The sequence below is a fragment of the Fundulus heteroclitus genome, chromosome 11 (assembly GCF_011125445.2).
Source record: "Fundulus heteroclitus isolate FHET01 chromosome 11, MU-UCD_Fhet_4.1, whole genome shotgun sequence".
In the NCBI taxonomy this organism is placed as follows: Eukaryota; Metazoa; Chordata; class Actinopteri; order Cyprinodontiformes; family Fundulidae; genus Fundulus; species Fundulus heteroclitus.
The window spans coordinates 32,223,586-32,250,339 of NC_046371.1; the positions used below are offsets into that span (position 1 = coordinate 32,223,586).

The following is a 26,754-nucleotide window of genomic DNA, read 5'->3' on the forward strand; positions in this document are numbered from 1 at the left end:
AGGCCTGGCTTAGGGTTAAAAATGTACCTCCCAGGACAAAATGTGGTGGAGGCAGCATCATCCCAGAGAGAAATTGCTGTTTCAGTACAATCGCCATAACAAACAAGCCCTATAAGCTTGTTAATAGAAGGATAGATGGAGCTAAATAGATGGCAATACTGGAGGAGAACCTGTTCGAGGAAGACTTGAGGTCAAGGTTCACTTTCCAGCAGAACAAAACCCCTAGACATACAACCGGAGGTACAATGGAGTTGTTTACATCAAAAGCATGAATCAAATGGAAGCCGTAGTTGCATTTCAAATTTTTGTTTGTATAAGATCTTAAGATGTACCGTGTATCAATGTATCATCCCTTCCACTTAACCATTGTGCTCTATCATCGTCATCTGAAAAAAGTGAAAAGAGTTCAAGGGGTATGAATACTTTTTCAAAGCACCCAACCCGGGTGTTTAATAAATAAATCTAAAAAAAGGACAGACGAAATGTAGGAATACATAAAGAGGAAGACATGACCAAGTTAGACTGTCCAGGTGGCTGGGCCTCACTGTTCGTATATTTCATTTATTTCAGCTGTAGTTAAACCTGGAAGTTACAAACTCTGGACCACTATCACACGTCCTAGTTTTATCCCTCAGTCTCTGTGTCATATGTTGCTTATCTTGACCTTTTGATCCTGCTACTTTGTCCTTCTTATAAGAGCTTGTTGGTCTTCTAAACCCCTCTGTTCTAAAAAAAAAAAAAAACTAAAAACAACTCTGCAGAAGGATTTAATGATGAACATCTTTTGACAGGCTGTAGAGTTGAGAATGGTTCTAATGGTACAAATGTTATGTGACTGTTCTCAGGGAAGTTGGACCTTTTCGCCATTTTGAAAACGCTCATAAATTCACATGCATATTTATATATATATGCATATGAAGGCATGCTTATATGTATGTGGTGGAGAGATGTAGGTGTTTCTAAATACATATTTTTAGCTGCTGACTCTGGTGTCTTTTGTTCTTTTAAATTTAACTCCAGCATTTGACACGGCTGGCCACGTCAGATAGCTTACTTTTAGATCTGGGTTATTTTTGCCAGAATGCTAAGCCAACGGCAACTAACCTTAGTTTTAAAATGGTTCATAACTATTCTTTTGATGGAAAAATTGAGGCAGTTATGAAATCCAGTTTTCAGCTGGCCAAAATAAACCCAATGCTTACTTCAAAGCCTGCTGAAACAATGAAATGTGCCTTTGTCGCCACACGGCTAGATTACTGTAATGCATCGTATGATGGACTCAATAGGTTTTCCACTGCATGTCTTGCAACATGTGCAAATATTTCACCAGAGTAATTTTAAAATTCTGTTATTTAAGTCTTGAAATGTTCTTGCCCCTCCCTACATCTCTGAGCTTTTACAGCTATTCTCTCAGATGCACTGACCTGCTGCTCTGGTCAGAACCAACAACCAGGCAGAGGCTCGGAGGAGACCGCTCCTTCCCTGTAGCTGGTCCCAAGCTTTGGAATATTTTGCTGCTGCACATCAGACAGGCTTCCTGATGGGTTTTCAATCTCTTTTATAAACCACCTTTTCCAATAGGTTGTTATTACCCTATAGAGTGGTGGTTCATGCCTGATTATGTATCATTTATTTGTTTGTGATTTATTTATTTTATGTCTAATTGCTTTTAATTCTTACAGCACATTGGTCCAACTTTATATATGTTTTAAATCCATTATAAATAAAGTGGAATAGGATTAGAATCTTTTAATCACTCTTTTTATCACTTTATGTAAACTATTCCAAACCCTTACAATCACTGAACAGCGTCCTGTGTTGAGGTATCCTGGCCTGCCAGACTCAGTTTCAGTTTCAGCTTTGCTATGCAGCGCACTGACTAACTTCAGCCGTTTGGAAGAGAGGCAAAAGTTAGTCTGGCTGGCCAGGCTGGTGTTAAGGTTCCTGCGGTGAAATCAATAAAATCCATTTACTACTGCTGGAAGCATTAACACATTAAAAAGTCTGTTTTATAAGTAAAATATGTTAAACAGAGTATTTTATACAAACACTGGAACAAGTGAAGACTTTCAACACTAATACGGGACAGAATCATACATTTCCAGCATATACAGGAAGGAAATGTCTCAAATCAAAAGAAAAGAAAATCGTTGTAGTTTTGGACTCCATGACCCCTGTGACCCTCCCATCATTTACCTGTTCAATAACTTCTCAGGCTTCTGTGGAGTCTATTCGGGGAAATAAATGACAGTCACATACAGGACTGGATCATCTGGCAGCAAATATTCTCACAGTTTTCAAGCATTATCATATCCGTAATATGCGAGCAAAGAACTGTGGGTCCTAAAATGGTACCTTTGCATTTTGATACGGTTTGAGAATTTCTGCTTCAATATGCTTCATAAGAACATCAGATTTCCACACGTTGTAAATCCAGCAGAATCCAGCAAAATAAACATGAATGAAAACGAACCTAATTCACTAAAAAAGCAGCTAACAGCTTTTTATGTATTGAATAGAGTACAATACTATTAAAATTAGAGTCATGATTGGGTTTAATTGTATTGTTTTTATCTCTTGAATTGGGAGTTGTGCTTCTCCCACGCAGACTTGTCCTAGATACATGTTTTCATTTTAATATCTTTCCAGCGGGCGCCATGTAACTGTTAGACCAGAAAACCATTTATTTGTAATCGAACTGCGTCAAAGTATAGTTTTAAATTGCAGAGTCCAATTCTCAATTTGGCTTTAGGGTTACTGTTTTAACTTACTCCAGGTCGTTTTCCCTCAATGAGGAGTCTGGAAAAAGCAATTTTCAAGCCTTAAAAGGAGGCTTTACACCTATAAGTCCTCCTCCAAACATGACAGGGGCAGAGGTATAAGGAAGAGAGAAAGGACAGAGAAACAAAGAAAACCTGACAACCAGCCGTTACAAAAGACGACCACAAACACCGACAGTAACTGCGTCCCAGAAGCCCAGAAATAGGAGGGCGCAGTCAGGGGCGGTTCTAGACCAAATTTACCAGGGGGGCCAAGGTGGGGCCAGTGTTTTTTCACAGGGGCACAGAATTTTTTTTTTTTAAAAAACAATAAAATGGTAATATTCAACTGTGTAATAATATTAAGTGAGACACTTGTGGCTCTTGAACTGCAGGTTTCAGACCCCTGATCTAGCAGTTGAAAACTTTGCCCCCTGCTCAATGCGGCTAAAGCTAAACGTGAAACATCTTAAGTTTTAAATTCTTTTTAGAGTAAAGCTGTATAGGTAAAAAATAATATTGGTCAAAGTGACCAATCAGTTATGGTTTCTTTGCCATTGCAAATAATTATGAGAAGTTTATTTAACATCATGCTTTTAGTACAGGGGCCATAACAGGGGCCAGGGCCATTTCTACAGGGGCATGGGCCCCTATTGGCCCCTGTCTAGAACCGCCCCTGGGCGCAGTAGTGAGCAGAGAGGAGAGGCAAGGGGGGGGGGGGGGGGGGATGTCTGCCTCTCCTCCAGAGTCACCATAGTCCTCTCAGCGGCTCCTTTGGTCTTGGTCTACCAAGTAAAACCTCAACAAAACACGTTCAACTTTGTAGTTGTAACAAAATGCGGAGACGTTTTAAGAGGTGTGAATACCTTTTGCCAAACATCGTATAGAACTAATTGCTATCGGTCAGTTTGATCTCAATAGCTATCTATCTCTCATGATTTCACTGAATGGTGTTTACCAGCCTCTTCATTCCTCACAGACCCATTAATAAATGTTCGGGGCAGATCAGTTAGTTTTGAAGTGGCGTATTAGTTCCACCATCATGTGCTGCCAACGAGCCCTCATGCTTCTGTGCCCCACACAAGCATGAGAAAAAAGGAAGTCAAGATTTCAAGATGACAAACTTAACTGACACAGATTGGCAGAAGCTCTCCAACCACACAGAGTCACAGGACCACAACAGCTTGAGAACCGACACGCGCACGCAAGCAGAAAACTGAAATGAAAGCACAAAGAGTCGCTCACAGGAAGCTCTGAGACAAGACTCGAGAGGGATTCTTCACATCTGAAACACCCTGAAACCCTGAAGGGTAGGTGTCTTTAACAAATTTTCATTTTTTGTTGAAAACATGAAAATATTTAGATTTCAATTCTTTTTTTAGCATATGCTTGATGGACATATTACGCCCGTAGTTATTCAGTCAATCAAGACCATCATGTAAATTGTACTTAACGATGAGCAGAGGCTTTTTACGCAGTGGGAAACCTGCTGATGTAATCATGAAACCCATTTATGTTCATGTCAGATGATACCCCTGCAGCCTGTACAGCACATACATGTTGGGTCCTTGTTGATGTGTTGTGCTGTGCTCTTGAAAGGATCAGTGGTCAATACAGCAGCCTCTCAGGCACTCAGGACAGCAGTAACATGCTCTTGTGCAGGATTTTATCTGGGCTGGGTCAGCTGCATCCCGCCCAGGCTTTCTTCTGTCCTCTTGCCTTCATCTAAAGCGAGCATCTTATGATGCAGGATTCTCACGCCTCGATCTCAGCAGGACTGTTGTTTTGTTTTGCTTAAAAATAATTTTTTCTTTAAGAAACGGAGGAACCAGGAGACAAACATAATACTCTGGTGAGTTGAATTACAAATTTCTTTGCATTTCAACTTTTAAACGGGGGCCATCTTAAAATTAGGTTAAAGCATAAAGATTACATCTGTTGCAAGGATGATAATCTTGTTTTTATGATATGCCTATTAGCTTCCTCCTTTATTTTGAGCCGCAAAAAAAGCTTTATTGCGCAGAAATGAAGACTGTGTCTCACATTTCTGAGCTCCAACAATCAATAGATCCTCTAATATAACAGGAAATTCATACAATCCGTGGAACATTGTTCTGCACACACACTTCAAACCACAAAAACATTTATGGAACCATTATCGTCATTTGTGGTGTGACTGAATAATTTCACAATCCAGACAAGATTGAAAATAAAATTAGCCTACTTCTGTTTTCCTATTTTTTTCCTTTTTTTTTTTTTTTTTGCTGTGTTGATGTATAATCGTCGTATGATGTGGAGTCTGAGCATGTGATTTCCCATTTTTCTTGAAAAGGAGAACAACCATCGACGTCTGTAGGTTCCCCTGCCTTCCCAGACAGCCTGATTGGTTGCATTTGGAAGATTGTTTTTACATCTTCTGTTTTTTTAAACAGTTTCTTTCATACATGTTACTGTGAAAGAATTCGTTTTAACCCCAGAGAAACAAATAGTTGGCAGATCAAGTGATGAGTGTGTGTATCTGTTGCCGTGGAAATCTTCTAAATAAACTGCTTTGTTGGTCACCAGGAAGGAAACATCACATGTCTGACAATACGTCTGTGCCTTTAAGGGCCAGAGAGGTGGAAGTTTGTGGTAAACATGATTCAGACAGGATTTAAATACGCTAAAGGCTCAGTTCTGCATTGCTTACTGGAACCTCCTCCACCATATTACTGTGCTAATAGAGAAAACCAAAGGGGATTATTGTTTAAGGTTTCTTAAGTCCCACATTTACAATCAAGGCAACAATTAACAAGGTTAAAACCATTGAAACCGTGACAAATAATGTTAGGATGCACAGTTAGAAGGATTGAAGACACGTAAAAGTAAAATAAAGCTAAATAAAAAATAAAAAAAAACCCAACAAAGACCAATTCTTAAGAGAACTACAATAAAGCCTGGCATCTTGAGATCACCAAGTCTCCATCACACCCTATAAAAATGTACATTTATCTCAAGTCAGTGTTTTAATTATGTCAGGAAAAAGCCTTTTAGTGCTCATCACAGATTTTAGTAAATAAAGCTAATTTCTTAAGCTCCTTTCACAGGCAAAAACATCAGGAAGTACTTTGCAGAAAACCAATTTTACTTTACTTGTCTTGGTAAAAAATGTCTCTTTGATATTTAAATGTCTTGTCAGATGTTAATGCGAAGTTTGCTAACTTCTTCTGGGAATTTCACTGGAGTACAGTGGATGGTGTCGGCCGGTTTCTCTTTAAAGTCCCCAGAGAACCTTCTTTGACCTCACGCCATCATTAACTCTTTGTCGATTGTTGAATGTTATTTCCATCATGGGAAGTGGAGGTGGTAAAAATACCCTGGTGTTCACCTGGACATCAGACTGGACTGGAGACTAAACTGTGAAGCTGTCTACAAGAAGGGACAGAGCAGACTGTACTTCTTGGTGAAGCTTAAGTCCTTTGTTGTTTGCAGTAAGATACTGCATATCTTTTTTAAGTCTGTTGTGGAGAGTGTGATCTTTTCTACCATCATCAGATTAGATTAGATTAGATTCAACTTTATTGTCATTACACAGGTACAGGTACAAGGCAACAGAATGCAGTTTAGGTCTAACCAGAAGTGCAATAGCAGCAAGTGCAGGATAAATAAATGTTACATAAGTACAGGACATGGGTTTTTACTGAATAAATATAGAGATGGATACTATTATAAACAAAATTTTACTGATAGATTTGTCCTATGAATATAATAGTATAATAAATAGATAACTAGTATTGTGAACTAAATTTACAGCTGGATATGTACCGAATATAATATACAGGTGGATATTACTATAAATAGAGTTTTTACAGATATGTACAATAGCATAATATACAGATGGTTGTTATTATAACAGAGTTTACACGTGAATATGTACTATGAATATATGTACAGATGGCTATTACTATAGGCAGAATTGTGAGCATGATATACAGGTAGCTATTACTATAAAATGAATAAATAAAGTTTGGACAGAAGCTATCTAAATTAAAGTGCAGTGGAAGGTAATTGCAAATTACAGTTAAAGTACGGTATTGCAAATGTATATGTAAACAATTGGTACTGTGAATAAACAGTCGGCAGTGCAAGTCAATATTCAGTCAAGGTGAGTAGTGCAAGATGCATGTAAACAGTTGTTACTATAGTAACAGTGGGGAGTGCAAGTGAACATTACAGTCTTGTAAATAAGAAAATGGAGGTAGGTGTGAGGAGGGAGAGGAGAGTCTATCAGTATATGAGGGGAGTGGGATCAGCGAGGATTAGAGTTCAATAAAGAGACAGCTCTGGGGAAGAAGTTGTTCTTTAGTCTGCTGGTACTGGACCCCAGGAAGAGTAGCTGTCAAATTACTGATAGCTAATGGGGATCCAAATAAATAAACAATAAACAATAAACTGGTCCGGAGGCACCTGAAACGCCTGCCGGAGGGCAGGAGAGAAAATCATCTGTTGGGGGTTGCAACATCAGAGCCAGTGCCTTAAAAAAAACTTTAAAATGTGATAAAGAAACCTGGCTCTGCTGTGGGGACTCCTCTAGAACCTCTGTAGATGATAGCGCAAAGAAGTATTCTTCGTGAAATGAAGAAAATTATAGCCAGCCCTGAACTTCCTGGCACCGTAAGACAATCCCTAAAGTGTCTTCAGTCTGAAGATGAAGAGAGATGTGGGCACAGACACTGAAGCGCTGCAGCATAGACTGCAAGACATTTCCTTCCTGTTCACAGCTCTAAACACTGATGACTATCTGAGGGATCTTTGTAACAGTTACCTTTTGAAAATAATGAAACACTTGAATGTCAAATTTAATAAAGCACAACTTATGGCCAAATCGACAAAGATATGGTTCACCAGACACCACAGTTATCCATCACAATCCCCAGAGCTAAACCCTGTAGAAAACCTTTGGGTGAGCTGAACAGAGAGGAACCAGAGCTCTGGTCAATAGTCCCCCCCTCTTTGTTTGCTTCAACCTTGGGAAATGTAATGGAAGTCAAAGCACTGTTATTCTGCGAGATATAGCTTAAAAGTTATTATGTTTTTAACTTGGGACAGCAAAGTCACTGGAAGTCCACCTCACTGATCCAATGGAATCAGTGTCCTTAAAATTTAAGGCTCAATTAAATATATCCGATAATCTGTGTCTGATAATAATTATTTTACTAGGGGCATCTAGTCGGGCACGGCACCGGAAGCAGTAGCTAAAGTTGTCCAATGCAATAAATGCATCCCTACATAAAATACAACCAGCTGCATTTTATAGCCTGTAAACAACTTAGACTTCATAAAAGCTAAACACAGACTTTTAGACAAATTGCTTTTTTTTTTTTAAAGAATATGTTTATTCATTTTCAATTTCACAGCAAGTAGACAAATATCCAATATGCTATGCCTTAAACAAACCAACAAACAAACAAACAAAAGAAGAAAGAAAAACACACACAGCGGCTCAGCTACACATATACAGTTCCATATATGGAGGAAAAACTAAAAATAGAAAAAGTACAACAGCATGTCTTACTTTATGACCTTTCAGTAAATCCTTTTAACAAAATGGCTGATACATTCTGGTCAAGGTAGTTCAAATAAGGTTCCCATACTTTATAAAATTGTTTCGATTTGGAGTGTATCATACATGTTAAATATTTCAAGGGTATCAACTCAAAAAGCACCTTATGCCAGCCTTTAACAGTTGGGTCCCTATTATTTATCCACTGCAATAATTTTATTGCAGTGGATAAATAATAGGGACCCAACTGTTAAATTCTTCATAACTGCATATGTAAGAATACAAAACAGTCTCTGATTTTTTAACAGAACATATCTTGCTGGAAGGCCTAGAATAAGAGACATCGGATCCATCTGTAGCCTCAGTCCTAATATCTTTTCAATTTCAGTTAAGATATTAGACCAATATCTTTGTAACTTATGGCATGACCAAAGACAATGAATTAATGTTCCAATTTCTGTTTTACATTTAAGATACATTGGTGATAAAGTGAGATTGAAATTGTGTCTGCGGTTAGGGGATATATGCATTCTATGCAAAATCTTAAATTGTATCGACTTGGCACGGTTACATACTGAAACTGTTCTAGCATAGGTCCATATGTCTTCCCACTCATTATCATGAATTGTAACAGAAAGCTCTTTCTCCCATTTCTCTCTAAGCTCTTGCAAAGCTACAGGTGGAATATCACGCATAGCTCCGTAGAGTAGCCTAATGGACATTTTCCCAACTGTTCCAAACAGCACTTTCTCAAGAGAAGATACCTCAGTGTTACTAATTAGAGTTGTGCTTTGCACTATATAGTGTCTTATTTGTAAGAAATGAAAGAAATCACGTCTGGGGATATTGTATTTCTCAACCATCTGATCAAATGACATTAAAGAATTATCAGAAATAAATCTTTCAGGACGTTAATGCCAGAGCTACCCCACTGTCTAAAGCCAGTGTCAAGCAGCCCTGGTTGGAAATCGGGATTGTTAAGAATAGGAGTGAAAACTGATGTTAGTTTGGACCTACCCTCAAGTCTACGTATTAATCGCCATGCCTTAATTGTGTTGAGCGTAACAGGGTTGTCACAACACAGCCTGATAGTCCTAAAATTCTTAATAAACAACCGGTCCCTCAGTGGATATTTTGATAGGGAGGTTTCAGCACCCAACCAAGTAGAAGTTTTATCATTTAAGATCCACTCATGAATAAATCGCATATGAGCACATAGCTGATACTTTCTGAAATTTGGTAAGTCTAAACCTCCCTCAGTGCTTGGCAGCTGTAAAGTAGCTATCTTTAGCTTTGGTTTGTGTTTGCTCCATATAAAAGAACTAAGCCAGCCATTTAGTTTTTTCACAACTCCATTAGAGAATAAAATAGGGATCATTTGGATATGATAAAGTATATACGTCCTAACCAGGACACGAGCCTGCTGAAGACCACTTAAAGGGAAAAAGGTATTTTATTTAGGTATTAAATTTAGACTCCCAATCGGCATGGCCTCTGAGTTTGTCAAGGTAATTTTGTAACCAGAAAATTTGCTAAACAAATCAATAACATTAAGTAACGCAGGTACTGATGTATCAGGACTTGAAACATAAATTAGGACATCATCTGCATAAAGGCTTATCTTATGATGTATCCCATCAACTTGCAAGCCTTGTATAGAGGAGGCTGCTCTAATGGCCTCTGCCAGTGGCAGGGTTATCTGTGGATTGAGAGTTAGTGGAGAGAAAGTGTCTGAATTCAGTAGTAAAATAAGTAAAAAAAGTACTATCTTTCAGATTAGATATGTTCAATCTCCAATATTTGACTCCACTACTTACCCCTTTGAGGGTAAGGTCCAGTATGACATTGGCATGGTCAGAAATTAAAATACTGCCAATGGAGCAGGCCAGAACTCGGAGCAGAGAAATCCCTGACAAGAAAAAAATAATCATTTCTACTATGACAGCCATGTGGAGCAGCACAAAAGTGTATGCTTTATCTCCGGGGTAAGTCGTTCTCCACACATCAGCTAGTCCTAACTCTTTACATATATTACTGAGTGTTTTGGTTTGTGGAGATAGAGGCATAGCTTTAAGGGGTAGTCTATCAATAAGTGGGTTTAGAATGCAATTAAAATCGCCACCCACAATAGCAATATCTGACCGAATCACAGAAAAATCTAAGAATACCTTCGTTATGAAATCAGAGGGGTGTGCAGGAGGGTAATACACATTCAGAATAGAGATAACTGTACCTTGCAAAACACCCTTAACAATAACATATCTACCACTTGTATCCTTAATACAGTCCAGTAATGAAAATGGCTAATTTCTTCTCACTAGTATAGCCACTCCTCTGCTACTTGAGGTGAATGATGAGAAGAACATCTGATTAAAACCTTCTCTTTGCAATTTCAAATGTTCTGCATCATCCAGATGTGTTTCTTGCAAAAGAGCTATGTCAATACGTTCTTTTTTCAAAAATGAAAGCACCTTTCTCTTTTTAACAGGATTATGGACCCCTCATATATTCCATGTACATAGACGTAATTTATCACATGCCATACTGCCTGAATTTACCTTTTATACAGAAGGAGCATCTTGACATGAATCCCAAAGACATGACACCATACATGTACATACTGAGCCAAAAAACAACAACAAAAAAAACAAAATAAAAGTAGTATTGTGAACAAGAACTATAACACAGAAAAAAAAAAACACATGAAGCCCTATGGCTTAAGGGGGTTGTCCCTGCTACTTAACCTGCAGGGAGATCTTAACTTCTTCCAAAGCAAGCTAAAAGAGCTTGCCATCCCATCCTCCATACTAAACAGTAGACCTATCATTAAACCACAACACTCCCACAACACTGGTAACTAGCTAACACAACAACAAAAACATACACTTCAGCCTACTCACAGTGGCAATTGTGTGCTGCACAAAAGGGATATGCATCTGCATAGCAATCAAACTGGAGTTCACATACCACATGAAATTCCTCAGGATCTGAGTCGGACCATGTCACTCTGCACCTGTACGTCTTCGTTCTAATGGCTGTACCAGCAATTCTGCGTCTTCTGGTGAATCAACCCTTTTCTGCTTTCCATCCACGTCACCCTTAGAGTAGCCGGGTAGAACAAAGCATAATCCACGTTCATCTTCTTTAGTCGGATCTTGGCACCATCAAACGCTTTACGCCTTCAAACTACTTCGGCCGAATAATTGTTGGAGAAGGAGACTTTTGGTTCCCTGGGTGTGTGTCCTTGTTCGGATTCGCGAGAGTCAAGCCGACGTGCATCCTTCATGGCACGTTGTTTATTCCGAAAGTTGTGAAACCTCAGTATCAATGGTCTTGGACGCTGATTAGGGCCGGGTTTCGGTGCCCCGGATCTATGAGCCCGGTCAAGCTTCAATCAATCAAGATATTCAGGAATCCATTTTTCTAAGAATTTCACAGGATCTGTCCCTTCTGCGTTCTCCAGTAAGCCAATCACACGTACATTACACCTGCAACCTCGGTTGTCCAGATCATCAATATGTTTCCGCATGTCACGCACTTGCTTCTCAAGACAGGCTAACTTAGCTTCTGATGATGTAGCCACATCTTCAACATTAGCAATTCACTTTTCAGCTTCCTCTACACGCGTGGCAATAGCTTGTAGCTATGAGGCCTGATCTTTAATGGCTTCTAAGACCGTGGCAACTTTGGCATCAATAACTTTAGTGAGGTTCTCAGTTATCTTGTCCAAAGCTTGAATAAGTCTCGAATCCATTGCATTTGCGCTAGCCTCTGTTAGCTCACCGCCATCGTCAGGGTTTGATGGAGAACTGGACTTTGACATTTTTTTCCGTTGTTTTCTTCATCCTGTCTGAAGTTTGCAAGAAATAACCATCCAGGCTCAATTTAGAGAACCTCCTGTTCAAATATGCAAACTTTTACCGCACGTACATGAATAATTTAAGTATATATTGATAGATGCCACTGGAGCTTCCTTTCAGCGATGTTCACTCTACGACGCCATCTTCACGCCCAAACAAATTGCCTTTTAAGGAATTGATAAAGTTTTCCTGTTACACAATCCTTTAATAATAAAATTAGGCAAGGTATAAATCAATTACAATTAATGTAAATAAACCATTACATTTATATAAGAGGCCCTCTTTGACTGTGACTGCAGTGAAATAAAGCATCTGAAGCATAAGGTCCAGCAACCAATATCTCGTAAGTGCTTCTCCGAAAGGAGATAAGAAAAAAGATTATATCTGATGGCTTTTCCATCACGAGACATGCAGCAAGAGATAGCGATGTTTTTCAGAAGTAAAGTCATTGCTGGGTGCCCTGTGGATAAGTGATAGAGCATGTCAAGTAATAATAATAATATAATAACAATAATAATAATAATAATAATAATAATAATAATAGTAATAATAGTAATAATAATAAAGTTTCATCTAAGTCAAGGAACTTAGACGAAACTGTGGCTCTAAAACCAAGTAATGAAGGCATTTTAGTTATTCTAAAATCAGTTTTGGGTTTATTCACATTCAAAGTAAAGTAAATATTAATGTTTTTAATGAGGTCTGTTACTGGTATATACTATGGAAAGCAATTCAATTCAATTCAATTCAATTCAACTCAATTAAATTTTATTTATATAGCGCAGATTCATGAAACATGTCATCTCAAGGCACTTTCCAAAGTCAAATTCAATCAGATCATACAGATTGGTCACAAAAAATTCCTATATAAGGGAACCCAGTTGATTGAAACTTAACAAGCAGCATTCACTCCTCCTGAACAAGGAGGGAAGCAAGGGACTGAAACAAAAGCCTTGGAGAACCCCAATCTAAACCAGATTAAATCACCTGGATCTATACAACTAACAGTTGATTGAATGACACAGGCCAAGGTTAGTTAGCTATTTAACCAAAATGAATTAAAAGAAATGTCAAAAGCACAACATAACACTGAAGATGTATTCACCCAAAACATATACTCTTGCTCCTTTTGATGCTCATTGAATGATAAAGACTTCTCATGTTGATTCCAGACTGCCGGGGTTAAAGATAAGGATGAAGAAGTCAGAGTTTTTGGATTTCCATCTGGAGGCGGACGACAGGACAGAGAAGGAGAAACTGAGGCATAAGGAGCCAAAGAAGGATGGTCTGGCCTCCGCATTGGGCTTGTGTGGGGAGGCCCCCAAGGCCCCCATGGACACTGATTACCAGGAGGAAATGGAGACAAAAGAGCCCCAGATCCGATTCAATGTCAACTTTGGCAAGTGAGTCTCTGCATACACACATAAACTGATTTCTTCATTACAGCAGGGGTGCTGTGGGCTATCAAGCCACATTTTGCTGATTAGAACAAACTAAAAAGGCTGCTTGACCCACAGTCAACCCTGTGACATGCAACGCCTTTTGTTTTCAGGGCGAGTAAAGGTGAGCCGCCACAGGAAAAGAGAGACAGCTCCACTTTTACCATTGAGCGACTGTTTGAGGCAGTGGCCAGCAGGGACGCCAAGAAACTGGACGGCCTGTACCTCTACTTGTATCGGAGCATGAAGAAACTGTCTGACTCTCTGTGTAAGTGTGTGAGCGGCCATGTGAGGTCAACGGGTGTCCAAAGCCGCCCGGCAGCAGGTGTGTGTGTTCTGACTCCCCCCAACATACGGTCCCGTCCACAGATCAGTCGTACGGCAAAACCGCCCTGATGAAAGCTCTGCTGCACCTCAAAGACGGCAAGAACGAGACCATCGACGTGCTGATCGGCGTTTCCGAGAGGATCGGTGACATTAAAGAGTTTGTGAACGCAGCCTACACCAATGGCTACTACAAAGGTCAACTTCCCCCTGAATAAAACTCTAAATTTGTCTGTCTTCATATTCCCATATTTTCAGAGAAAGCACCAATTAATAAGGTTTTATTCCGATTTCTTTTGTCAACGACAAGAAGGAAAGACTAACGATACATTTGGCTGTGTTTGCATAGGTCAGACTGCTCTCCATATCGCCATTGAGAGGAGGAGTTTTTTCTACGTGCAGCTGCTGGTCAGCAAAGGTGCAGACGTTCACGCCAAAGCCTGTGGGAAGTTCTTTCAGCCACATGATGGCCCCAACTTCTACTTTGGTACGTTTGTGGGGTTTTATGTTTCGTAGGGAAGTGCTAGCTTGTCCAAAAAAAAATAACAGTTCTTGCCAGTTCCAGTTTATCTGTAAGGAATATAACAAAGAAGATACAGGAAAAGCATTCTGAAGGGAATTCAGCCTTTCAGGCCAGAGTGGCCATTACTGACTTACTGTATGTCAGCAGCAAAAGTGACACCACTCAGAGTGAGACAGTGTTGCAGTAAAACTGTGTTTTGACCTAAAGGAGCTTTAGTCTGTTCAATAGCCAAATGCTCGGAGGAGGGTGAACAGAATTCTATTTAAAAACAAAGACGAAGGCTATATTGTGGATGTTATAAATTATTCTCGACTCAACTTGGTCCCTTTCTGTTAAATGCTTACATAGACAGTATACGTAAAGAACAACTCCCATCGTCACTATGACGAGGTTTAACTATTACTAATAACACCAAAGCCACAAAAAGGTTTATTAGTTTTAGACAGTTGGCATCTTATCACATTGCTAAATCATGTTCATAAAATGCTAGCCTTAGGCTTAGCCAAGAGACTGAAAGGAGCACTTAATGATGTCATTGAGGAATCTCAAAATGGTTTTATGGCTGGAAGGTGTATAACTGATAATATACGACTCGTTTTAGACTCATTAGACCATTTCAATTTAATATCGGAAAGTGTTTTTAATTCTCTTTCTGGAGTTCAACGAAGCCTTCGATGCAGTGGAGCATGACTCTTTGGTTAAAAACTCTGGATCTATCTGGTTTTGGTGAGCAACTTAAGAAATCAGAACGTATTTTGTACGCTGGCAGTAATAGCTCAGTTAAACTATCCTGTGGCACCATTTGTAGATTTAATGTGGAATGAGGAATTGGAAGTTTGTCCAATTTCTCCATTCCTATTTCTCCTTCTTGTGCACATTTTAGCACATTTCATTAAAAAAGAACTGCTTAAAAGGTGAATCGCTAGTAGAAAAATATGTTTTAAGCCAACTGGAAGATGACACTACTCTGTTTTTAAAGGGCTACACTCAAATAGACTGAGCTATTAGGTTACTAGATGAATTTACTTTAGCTTCTCAAACTTAACCTCTCAAAGGGTGAATTACTCCCTATTAAAACTTGTCTTGATTTAGAAATTTCAGAAATTCCAGTAAAATCCAAAGTTCAATATCTTGGCATTACTATTATCAAAGAGAATCAAATATTAATTGAAAATGTATTTATATTTATCCATGTCCTGTCATGTTCTGCTTTCCAAAACTGAATATCATTCCAGTTTAGTTTATACTGGGTCTGCCTTGAGCTTTCCAATAATATCTGTTCTAAAGAAAAAAGTCTATCTGGTCATTAAACCCACCAGGGTTTACTGGACTACACTTTAAATTTGTTCTTCTGTCCCAGCTCTGATGGAGACCATCATTTCTTTTTTTCCAAATACGATAAGAAATTCCTTTATTGTCCCACACTGGGGAAATTTCTGGGACGGCCCTTATACTCAGTTATTCCAGAAAGACATTTTTCTGTTTGCTAATAAATAGTTTGATACAGACTTCCATTTGATTCTAAATCTATACTATATGGTCTTTTCAGTATAAATATTCCTAGGTTTATTAATTAAATTTCAGCGGTGGTCACACTGCTTCCAACTATACATGTTCTAAACTTAAACCCAAGTGTACAGTATTCAACGCTTACTTATCTTCCATCTGTCCACACTAAATCACCATACCAATCCAAAGGTCCCGAAGACCGAAACGCTTCGTAATGAGTTTCAACTGTAACTTATTGTTCTTTATATATATATATATATATATATATATATATATATATAGACTTTAGTCTTACAATCTTACAATTGTCTTGCAGAGTTGTGGCTGGAACATTATGCTGGCATGTATGACCACCACATATAAGGAGATGTTTTTGTTGTCGCTTCACATGCACTTTTATCTGGACACCACACTCCCAAGATGATGATGATGACGATGTGTCACAGCAGTTACGACCGTTCTGGCCACACATTGAAGCTACTGATAACACACTAGGCACAGGACTTGTCCAGGGAGTAGGGTATATATTTGAGTGTAACTATTGTTTAGGGTCTATAGTTTCATCCACCGTCTGAGGTGACAACTACAGACCCAGCTGTTTGGGGAAAAGGTCCTGTATCGATACAGGACCTTAATACTTTGTACAATCCAACTTTTTGAATACATGTCGGTGAACTTGGGATTCTGTATCTGTGTATTATTAATGTAAAATCTGTGTCCTTGAATTCCAGAATAAACAAACGACCCATTTAGGTCAACTTTTCTTAACAGACAACAGAAAAATATTAGACACATTCCTGGGAATCAGAATAATAAGTTAGAAATTCTAAAGTTTTTTTTTTTTTAGCAACCATTGCATAAAAATCCCACATTTTATTTGCACTTTTGACTGTTTCTCATTGAACCGTTTACACACCTAGCTTAATGTGCACCAAGTGTCAACATGTTGTTAAAGTGTTTGAAAAACAGACATACATTGTTGTTGGCCTCTGAAGCAGAATTAAGGTTTGTGAAGTCAACAGATGAATCAGTGTTGGATCAATGTACTACCAGAAAGTTTGTGCACATTGGAGACAGTTTAGCAAAGAACCACATTCCTGTTACAGATTTAGATTTTTGGTAGAAAGTCACAAACCATACTTTGCTGCCATTTTTTATTGTTGCGATTCAATTTAGTTCATTTGTATAGCGCCAATTCACAATACCTGTCATCTCAAGGTCCTTTAAGGAGTCAGTTCTATCAAATCATCCAGACAGGTTGTTGAAAAATGTTCCTTTCTAAGGAAACCCAGCAGATTGCATCCAGTCTTTGATTTGCAGCATTCATTCGTCCTGAAAGAGCGTGCAGGGACAGCGGACAGTCGCCTGCATTGTGTCATTGACTTTGGAGCTATGCATGTGGTGACAGTAGAAAGGAAAACTCACCTTTGAAGGGAAGACCAGCAGAACCAGGCTCAGAGTGAACGGTCATCTGCCACGACCCACTGGCAGTTTGAGAAGACAGAGAAATACCAAAACATATTTTAGCATTAACTCAATAATTAAGGTTATTACCTTGACAATCCTACATTCGGTACCTTCTCACATTACTATATATGATTATATATGGGCATGGAGATGATTCCAGCACTGTGCTTGAATCCTAGGCCAGAGGTCTATTGATGGATGCAAAAAAGTTTGTTGTTGGACTCACTAAAAAACAGTTAAACCATAAATTCGTGGAGGTGAACCTAGGCAGTCTGTGTGAATGGTACGAAAATCCATTGTAAATTCATTCTGACGTATTTTTCCTTTTAAAATCCATTACAGAACTGTGTTTTATGGTTATTCCATTTCAGGTGAGCTGCCCCTGTCTCTGGCAGCATGCACAAACCAGCCTGACATAGTGGACTACCTCATGGAGAATAATTACATGTCAGCCAAGGCTGACATGGCGGACTCTCACGGCAACACGGTGCTGCACGCTCTGGTCATGGTGGCCGATAACTCGAAGGAGAACACAGAATTCATTAAAGCCATTTATGATCGGATCCTAAAGAACGCTGCCCGACTACATGCCAAGATGAATCTGGAAGAGAAAGAGAACCACAATGGACTCACGCCTCTCAAACTGGCTGCCAAGACCGGCAAGATTGGGGTAAATGCAGAGTGTTTATTTTTTATTTAATTTTTTTAAATTAGAATCCTTCTGTCTCTCATCCGGATGAATCTGAACAAGGGATTGACCCATACAGAATTTTTTAAGGCCGATGCTGATACCAATTATTTTGACATCAGTCTAGTGGATACTGACAATTTTTGAAGGACAATTTTTGCAGCCGATATTGCTTTTTCTTCCTTCATTTACATGATAAAAATGACACAATAATAACAAATGATACACAAGTCTGAAAACTTGCGTTTAAACCAAGTAATATTAACAATCAGCCTAAACTTCAGTTTGAAAGGCACAGCGAAAAAGCCCATATCATGACTCTTATGGCGGCGCTTTGGTCACACTTAATGAACGTGTCACAGCCAGAAAAGAGCTTCTTCAGTTCAGTGGGGAGAAAGAGGAGAAAACACTGACCACCGCTGCAGTGTTTGGACATTATTTTATAGAAAGTTTGATGCTGTACGCGTAGTGATTGGTAATTGTTTCCATGTGCATCCATGATTCTCCATGAGAACAAATATATGCACATCAGTGAGAGCTCACCAGCTGGAGATCAGACGTAGGTTTTAGATAATGGATTGGCGAACGGATGCATGTATCTTCTGATGCCGATACAGGGAAAACAATGCAAATATCGTCTGGCTGATGTATCGGTCGACTTCTAATCTGAACCTTCACAAGGACCGTTTGTAACGTCTTTTGTTTTGTCCGCAGATTTTTTCTCACATACTGCAAAGGGAATTCCACGAGAATCACATCAAGCACTTGTCCCGTAAATTCACTGAGTGGGTTTATGGACCGGTCCATAGCTCCCTGTATGACCTGTCCTCTGTGGACTCATACGAGAGCAACTCTGTCCTGGAAATATTAATCTACGGCAGTGACATTCCTGTGAGTCCCAGCTTTGCAAGCACCCCAGGAAAGACTTACGGCGTCATCATGGTCACAAAGTTGTGTCTCTTCCCAGAACCGCCACCAGATGCTGTTGACGGAACCGCTTAGCTACCTGCTGGAGGATAAATGGAAGAAGTTTGGTGCAGGAATGTTTCTCTTTAACTTCCTGGTCTACCTTGTGTACCTGGCCATCTTCACCATTGTGGCCTACAATAAAAGAGATGTAAAGGTAAAGAGTTCTACGTTCTGTTTAACAGAGCTTTGACAGGCCTGTCCTGATGTCTCCTCTGTGCCCCACAGGATTTGCTTCCCGATGAGCCTGAATTGTCGGATTACCTGTATGTCTTAGGCCAGCTGATGACATTGATAGCAAACTGCTATTTCTTTGTCATTGGGGTATGTGAGCCATATTTTCACCCCGTGGTTTTTATCGCCACCTTGTGGAAGTTTAGGTTCAGTGACAACCTCTTTCATGTCAAAATCCCCAGATCATAGACATGAAGAGGAAGCGACCAAAGATGCAGACACTGCTGATTGATGGATATTATGAGATTCTCTTGTAAGTACATTTTCTACTATTATTTTATTATAGATATGATCAACAGTAGTTTCAGACACTGAAACATGCTGACATTTTGAGGAATCTGTTGGGATTTTGCATGTTGAACCAACACAGTAGCCCGTAATTATGAAATTGAAGGAAAAGGAAACATGGTTTCCTTTTCTGAATCTTAAATAAACAAATATCTAAGAAAAGAACCAAGGCAGTTACATTCCTTTCCCCTGAATTAGTCCTTCAAAGAATCAACTTTCACTGCCTTTACAGCCACAAGACAAACTAACAGTAGCTTGCTTTAACTTTCTTCCAAGTCTCCCATTTTTTTACCATCACAAACACCTTTTCTAGCATGATTGCCCTGTATTTGGCTTCATCCATCTCAGTACCGTTTCCCTTTCCTGCTAAAGAATAGCCCTAGCCAATTTATTGAGTGGTATTTCGAGAAAATGGTGCTGAGTATGCATGCCACACATTTTACATTTTTATTTGAAATTTTTTTTTGAAAATAAACATTTTCTTTGAGGACACTTACACAGTGATTTGATTTGTTTCATCATACACAAGCGCAATACAATACACTGCTCAAAGCAATTAAAGAAGCATTCTTTAATCAGAGTATAATATCAAGCAAGATGCTTGTGCAAATTCTACAGTTATCCGGGTAATCGCAACGGTTTCACTCAGTTCTTTCTGAAAACGTTTCCACAAAAATCCAGGAGTCTTTGTCAAAGACCACATAAAAAATAAGGATTTGAGTATCCTCATTTTTTTTTCCTATTTAATTTTTTTTTACTGCTTTTCAGTAGTTTTGACCAGGGTCAGTGTCACTACTGGTGGCACGAGGCGACACCTGGACCCTACAGAGGTTACACAGGAGGCATCAGCCAGAAGGTCTGCTGCGTCTCCCGGCACAGCCTCAGGAGCATGGATGAGATTCCTGGATACAGGCAGTTACTCTAGGAGAGCTGGACTGAGCTATCAGAGGTCTTTAATCCATCAGCAGGACCAGAATCTGCTCCTTTGTGAAAGGAGGAACAGGCTGAGCTCTGTCAGAGCCCTACAAAGTGACCTCCAATGGGTTTCTGATGTGCATGTCTTTGACCAAACCATTAGTAACAGATTTCATGAGGGTGGCCTAGGGACCACCCTCATGAAATAGGCCCTTGTGCTCATGACCTGGCACCGTGGAACGTGACTGATTTCCAAATAAAATCAGAACTGGCAGGTTTAGCACGGATTCCCTGTTCTCTGTCCAGTTGAGAGCAGTCACTCTGAGCTCATGTGACAGACATGAAAAAGGTCTGTAGCTGTGGAGAACGTTCTGCTGCCTGCAACATCGCCCAGCCTGATTGGTTTGGTGTTTGTGAGGCGTCTCCGTGGAGAGACGCACAGACCTGTACAGGATGAACGACGGCTCCCTGACTGCCATCAGGTATCGGGATCAAACCCATTGTTAGACCCTTCGCTGGCGCAGTCGGCTCCTGGAATCCTCCTGGAGCACGATGATGCGTGGCCTCATATTTTAATGACATTTCATTGTGAAATGATCCTACATCATTTCACAGCGTTGTAAATTATGTAGGATCCACACATTAATAATATTAATAATAATGATACATTTTATTTATAATGCACTTTACGTTTCAAATAAAATCTCAAAGTGCTACAATCGGGGTTTAATAATAGTTCACAAAGAATAATAAAAACAAAAACACAATAAAACACCATAAAAGCAAAATTGTATTAAAAGGCCATTTGAAATAAGAATGTCTTCAGGTGCTTTTTGAACACCTCCACAGTTTGCGGGGCCCTCAGGGTATCTGGGAGGGCATTCCATAGACATGGGGCGACTGCCTGGAAGGCCCATTCTCCCATAGTGGAGAGTTTAGTCCTGGGAATGTGCAGGCAGTAGGTAGAGGTGGATGAGCGGAGGTTTTTGTGGGGCAGTGTGCGGGTTAAGGAGATCACTGAGGTAGACAGGGGCAGTACCATGTATGCACTGATGGGCGAAGAGACAGATTGTGTAATGGATTCTGTGTTGAATAGTCAAAAATTGCGCCTCCTCGTCAGGACCCGGGCAGCGCAATTTTGAATATGCTGGAGTTTTTGCAGGCTCCTGCCAGTGATCCCGACGAGGAGGGCATTGCAGTAATCCAACCCGGAGGAGATAAAAGCATGGATCAACTTCACAGCATCCGGTTGGGAGAGGGAAGGACGAAATTTGCCGATGTTTTTAAAACGGAGGAAGGAGACCTTACAGAGGTGGCGGAGATGGGTGTCAAATGTGAGATTTGAGTCAAGTCTGATTCCGAGGTTTGTAAACAGAGGTGGACAGAGGGATGTGATGACCAAGAATTGGTATACTGGTGAGTAAGGAGGACTGGGTTTGATGTGGGGTGCCGATCAGGATGGCTTCGATTTTGCTGCTGTTTAATTGAAGGACGTTGTCAGACATCCATGCCCTTATCTCCTTCAGGCAGACCTGAAATGCAGACGGTAGAGCTGAGGGAAGTGTGGAGTCCGTTTTTATGTGTAATTGTGCATCGTCTGCATGACAGTAGAATGAAAATCCACCCGTTCTATATCAGTATGGATATGCAGCAGGATTGTTTTTGCAATTGTGATCTGATGTGTTTTTAAATAGTTCCTTAATTTATTTATTTATGTACTTGAGCAGCGTGTATTGAAGTTTGTTGTAAGAAGTAAAAATGCGAAATACTAGAAAAGATCACCTCTGCAAAGCCCAATAGTCACCACAGATAAACATGGGTAGCATGGAGTCAATCTAACAACCACTCTATGGACAGTTTTGTGCAGGGCCTCCTGTTCCTGGTCTCCACCGCTCTGTATCTGGGGAACCGGACGGAGTATCTTGGCTTCCTGGTGATCTGTCTGGCTCTCAGCTGGGTGAACGTGCTGTACTACTCCAGGGGCGACAGCCACATGGGTATCTACAGCGTCATGATACAGAAGGCAAGAGTCCCTCTCAACGGGATTGAATATCCCGGTGCAAACATTGCTTTAAGGCCATCTAACTTCTGTTTCCTTTTGCAGATGATCCTCAGTGATATCCTGCGTTTCCTTTTTGTTTACATTGTTTTCCTGTTTGGATTCTCAGCAGGTATTTTATCTTAACTCGAGTAAATGGAGAGATGGCATCTCAGAGCGTTCAGCCCAGTTTGGCATTATTGACAGACTGTGCTTGAAATAAAAAACTGGGATGATTTCACCCCAAACAGCGCATAAAAACCACATTTTGTCTCTTGTTACAGCGGTGGTCACACTGCTTAAAAAGCCAGAACACGTAAACAGATCAACAACCCCAACCCCATCCCCAACGCCAAAGAGTAGATTTTTTGTGCCCACAACACCCGACGAGGAGTGCGTCAAACCCGGCTACACAAGCATCTCCTACACCACCTTGGAGCTCTTCAAGTTCACCATAGGCATGGGTGACGTGGAGTTTACCCAGGATTACCAGTACATCGAGGTCTTCTACCTCCTTCTCATCTGCTACATCATTCTCACCTACATCCTGCTCCTCAACATGCTCATAGCTCTCATGAACCGCACTGTGGAACAGATCACCACGGAGAGCGCCTGCGTTTGGAGGCTGCAGGTGAGCGAAGGCCAGCCCTGCTGGGTGTTCACAGAAAGGCAGTGTGGGCTAAATGAGCTGCTGTTATTGTCTCCAGAGGGCGGTCACCATCCTGGACATGGAGAAGAGGCTGCCCTGCTGTCTGAAGAAGCACTTTCACTCTGGGGTGGAGAAGAATCTCGGCACCGCTCTTGGAGAAGATCGCCGAAGGTGTTTCAGGTCGGCGTCACCAACTTCTTTCCAGCTTTCTGAACACAGATTGCTGTGAAATATAAGTTTACAATTCTGCGATTGACAACGTCTGATTCTTTTTGGTAGCACCGTGAAATCTTCATGTTGTCACCAAAACACGAATGGCTGAAATTAATGGAACTGTCTTGATAGCAAGTGATTTGAGTTTTAGAGCAGATTCTCTACTTCGACGGTGCCTTGAAAACTGGATTCATGTTTTTAAAGTGCGTGTATTTGTTTACACCGTAAATAAGGCATGTTTTATGATATGATGGAGGCTTTATGCATAAGGACTAGATTAATTATTTATATTAAACAAAATGCCCTGTAAAAGACCTACAAGTGCACTAATGTGATGTGAAAGATAATTGCCAGGGCTTGGCAAGGATGGAGTGAAGTTTAATGGAAAACTTGGGAGTGTAAATATATTATCCGAGCAAAATAATGATGAAGTGAAGATGCAGTAATTCATTAAACTAAAACCATGGGTATGCCTAACAGAAAGCAAAGACCAGTTTGGATCATTCTGCTAAACCAGTCTTGGATCAGATATGGACCCATCCAGGTGCGCACCTTGACCCAGGAGGCCGGGTTATGTTTTTAACCAAACAATAGCAGTTAGACAAAAAAATGATTGGATAGTATAACCCTCAACCTGGACAAGTACACAAGTAATATTTGGCTAATAATAATATTATTGTATCCATCCATTTTTCTATACCTGCTCCCTCCTTGCAGGGTTGCTGGAGAGCGGTTGTCAATCCTTATCTAACTAGGCAGGATCTATTCAGGGCAACAGAGAGAGACACTCACACTTGCTCAACCTCAAGGGAAACTTGTGGAGGTTATTTAGCCTCACATGCATGTTTTGGGACTGTTGGTGGTTAGCTGGAGGTGAACTCCACACAGAATAACCCTGGCTGGGATTAGGAACCCAGCTCATTTTGCTGCAAGGCCACAGTACTAGAAACTACAGCAGCATGCACCCTTTAGTGTTTTTTTTGTTTTAAATTTATTATAGGTACTGTTATAAAGTGTAAAGACTGTGTGTTTATATTTTCCTGACTGTCAATCCATTGTCTAGTGTAGCACTAGCTTGCGTTTACTACTTAGTACTACTGCTACTTACTACTATGTAAAAAGTGAATGACAGTAAAGTAATTAATGCTGTTATTAAGATTATTTATCTTATATAGCATTATCTTATATAGCCCGGGGAACACTTTAATTCCAATGTTTGGTCAAGAACATCACTGATTACTGAACTGCTCGCCTGCCGCCAAGTTTGCTGAGTTTTTGAAAACATTCACCCCATTTGGAGCCCTGTTGCTGTTTAATCTTTGGACTCTTTGAAGCAGAAATCCTTTGCACAAAATCTGGCCCAGGCTACTGACTAATCCTCTGAGCAGCTGGAAAAAGGGAAACCTCAGCAAAAACTAATCAGTGAGCGGAGACAAAGGTTTAGTCCGGTATAGGATTAACAGAAACTGCTGCTGTGTGATCAGGGTCACCTGAGCCACAGTTCACAAGGTTTCAGACTAATTTTTCGTCTTCAGTAAAAGCCTTCTGAAGTGTCAGAGAGCAGAAAGTAATGGATCCACGTGTTCTTTCATCTTCTCAGGGTCGAGGGAGTGAACTGGAACAAATGGAGCTCAAACGTGGCCAACATCAGCGAGGATCCAGGGTTTTCTGATCGGATCCAGGAGTATGATTTAGAAAGCCCTCCGAGGAGCGTCAACAGAGGTTAAAAAACACGGAGTGATTTGCTTTTGCCATAACTCTAAATGGATCACAGGCCCGTAACATTTCCTCGTTTTTCCTCAGGGAGGAGCTTGAGAGGCATTTTCATGGAAAGCAGTAGGAGGAGGAGGACTACGATGTCTCAGTCCACTGAGATGAGGCCCCTGTATGTCTGAAGAGCCTCTGAAGAGTTAAACATGACTGCTCAGCTTGAATGACACTAGCAACCAGGCTTTGCAGCTCCAACACAGCATTTTGCCAAGGAGACAAAGGCTTGAGCTGATTCCCTGACTGAACTGCAGCGCTGGTTTCATTGTAAAGGCAACCTATAAGGAAACCTCTAAGTAATATCAGGGGAAACGAGGAAACTGAGGGCATTGGTGTGTTTGACATATATTACAGCGTTATAATTAAAGTAGACTTTAAGCATGCTGCACCATGTTGAATAAACCTTGATGAAATATTTTTTTAATCCATATTTCTGGTTAAACGCATCAAGCAGCTGTGTACTGTGCACGCGAGCTGGTGCATGCACATCTTGTGCAGCGAGGCCCCGACCTTCCGGCACCTCTGGCATGGCTGAAAATCCATCACGGAGTTATACTGATCACCAAGGTGCTGATCCTGCCCCTCCTGCTGTGTGCCCTTTATACAGGTCCCATTTTCATCACAGCCAGACAAGCTAAATCTACTGCAGCCAGATCAGTCCTGCAGATTTCACAGCTTGCTTTGTCTACTCGACTTCCTCTCGCTATGAGGCGGAGGCAGGCCTGGATAAAGGGCATGAAAGCACAGCAATCGGAGCAGCAATAGCCACCTTCGACACTGGCTTAGACAGTTACAAACGATATGTACTTGTCATGCTAACAAAAGGTAAGAATTTGGGGCTATTAGAGAACTTGAAGTTGCCTTTGAACTGTTCTTTATTTTGCTGATGTACTGATAATACAAATAAAAGATAATTCACTATTGCCGGTAGGATTACTGTATGTAAACAAAATGGCACATACTTTTGAATTTATTGTAAACAGTCTTTAATCCAAACAGGGTAAAATATATAAATACATCCCAGGTAATACTCAGACAAACCACAAACTTCTTTTGTAGACATCAAAAAGCTTCTGGCATAATTCTGGCAGCATATTTGACCACTACCCTTACTGGAGTAAGGGTAGTGGTCAAATAGTCTGGGCCAAAGGGTTTAGAGTAGACCTGCTTTTCCCGCCCAAAACCAGTTCAGATATGCGTTTGCAGCCATTATCCTGTTTCAATCATCTATTTTGATTTGAGGTGAAGTTTGAACGGAGCCCTTCACCATTTTACTCACCTTGCAATGCCCCAGTACCATTAGCAGTAAAGCAGAGCCTGAGCATAATGCTACCACCACCATGCTTAACTTTAGCTACATTGTTCTTCAGTTGGAAAGCTTTCCATTGGCTCCTGTTAATATTATTGTCATTGTGGCCAAGTAGCTCAACTTTGGACTCATCTATGACACAGTTGGTAAATTGCTTGTCCATGTGGGGAGATGAACAATCCGGCAAAGCTTTTGACTTTGTTGGCACACGTCAAACTGGCATTGGTTTTCAGTTTCTGATACGCTGCAGCCTTAACGTTTCCT

General features: G+C 40.4%; 1 protein-coding gene across 3 annotated transcripts; it reads left to right on the forward strand.

Moving 5' to 3' along the window:
* The first annotated feature begins 3,927 nt into the window (after nt 1–3,927).
* trpv1 (transient receptor potential cation channel, subfamily V, member 1) lies at nt 3,928–26,104 on the forward strand. 3 transcript variants are annotated; one of them, XM_012855488.3, is made up of 16 exons: nt 3,929–4,069; nt 13,334–13,564; nt 13,714–13,868; nt 13,970–14,122; nt 14,274–14,411; nt 17,795–18,093; nt 18,826–19,002; nt 19,079–19,234; nt 19,306–19,401; nt 19,494–19,564; nt 22,372–22,537; nt 22,619–22,685; nt 22,837–23,183; nt 23,260–23,381; nt 25,015–25,136; nt 25,218–26,104. In XM_012855488.3, the coding sequence occupies exons 2-16, from the start codon at nt 13,356–13,358 to the stop codon at nt 25,307–25,309; spliced, it is 2,370 nt and encodes a 789-aa protein (XP_012710942.2). In that variant the 5' UTR covers nt 3,929–4,069; nt 13,334–13,355; the 3' UTR covers nt 25,310–26,104. The 3 variants fall into 3 exon arrangements, with proteins under 3 accessions (XP_035999289.1, XP_012710942.2, XP_035999290.1); XM_036143396.1 differs by having other exon boundaries at nt 3,928–4,069; nt 22,372–22,685; XM_036143397.1 differs by lacking the exons at nt 3,929–4,069; nt 13,334–13,564; nt 13,714–13,868 and having other exon boundaries at nt 14,020–14,122; nt 14,279–14,411; nt 22,372–22,685.
* The last annotated feature ends 650 nt before the right edge of the window (nt 26,105–26,754 follow it).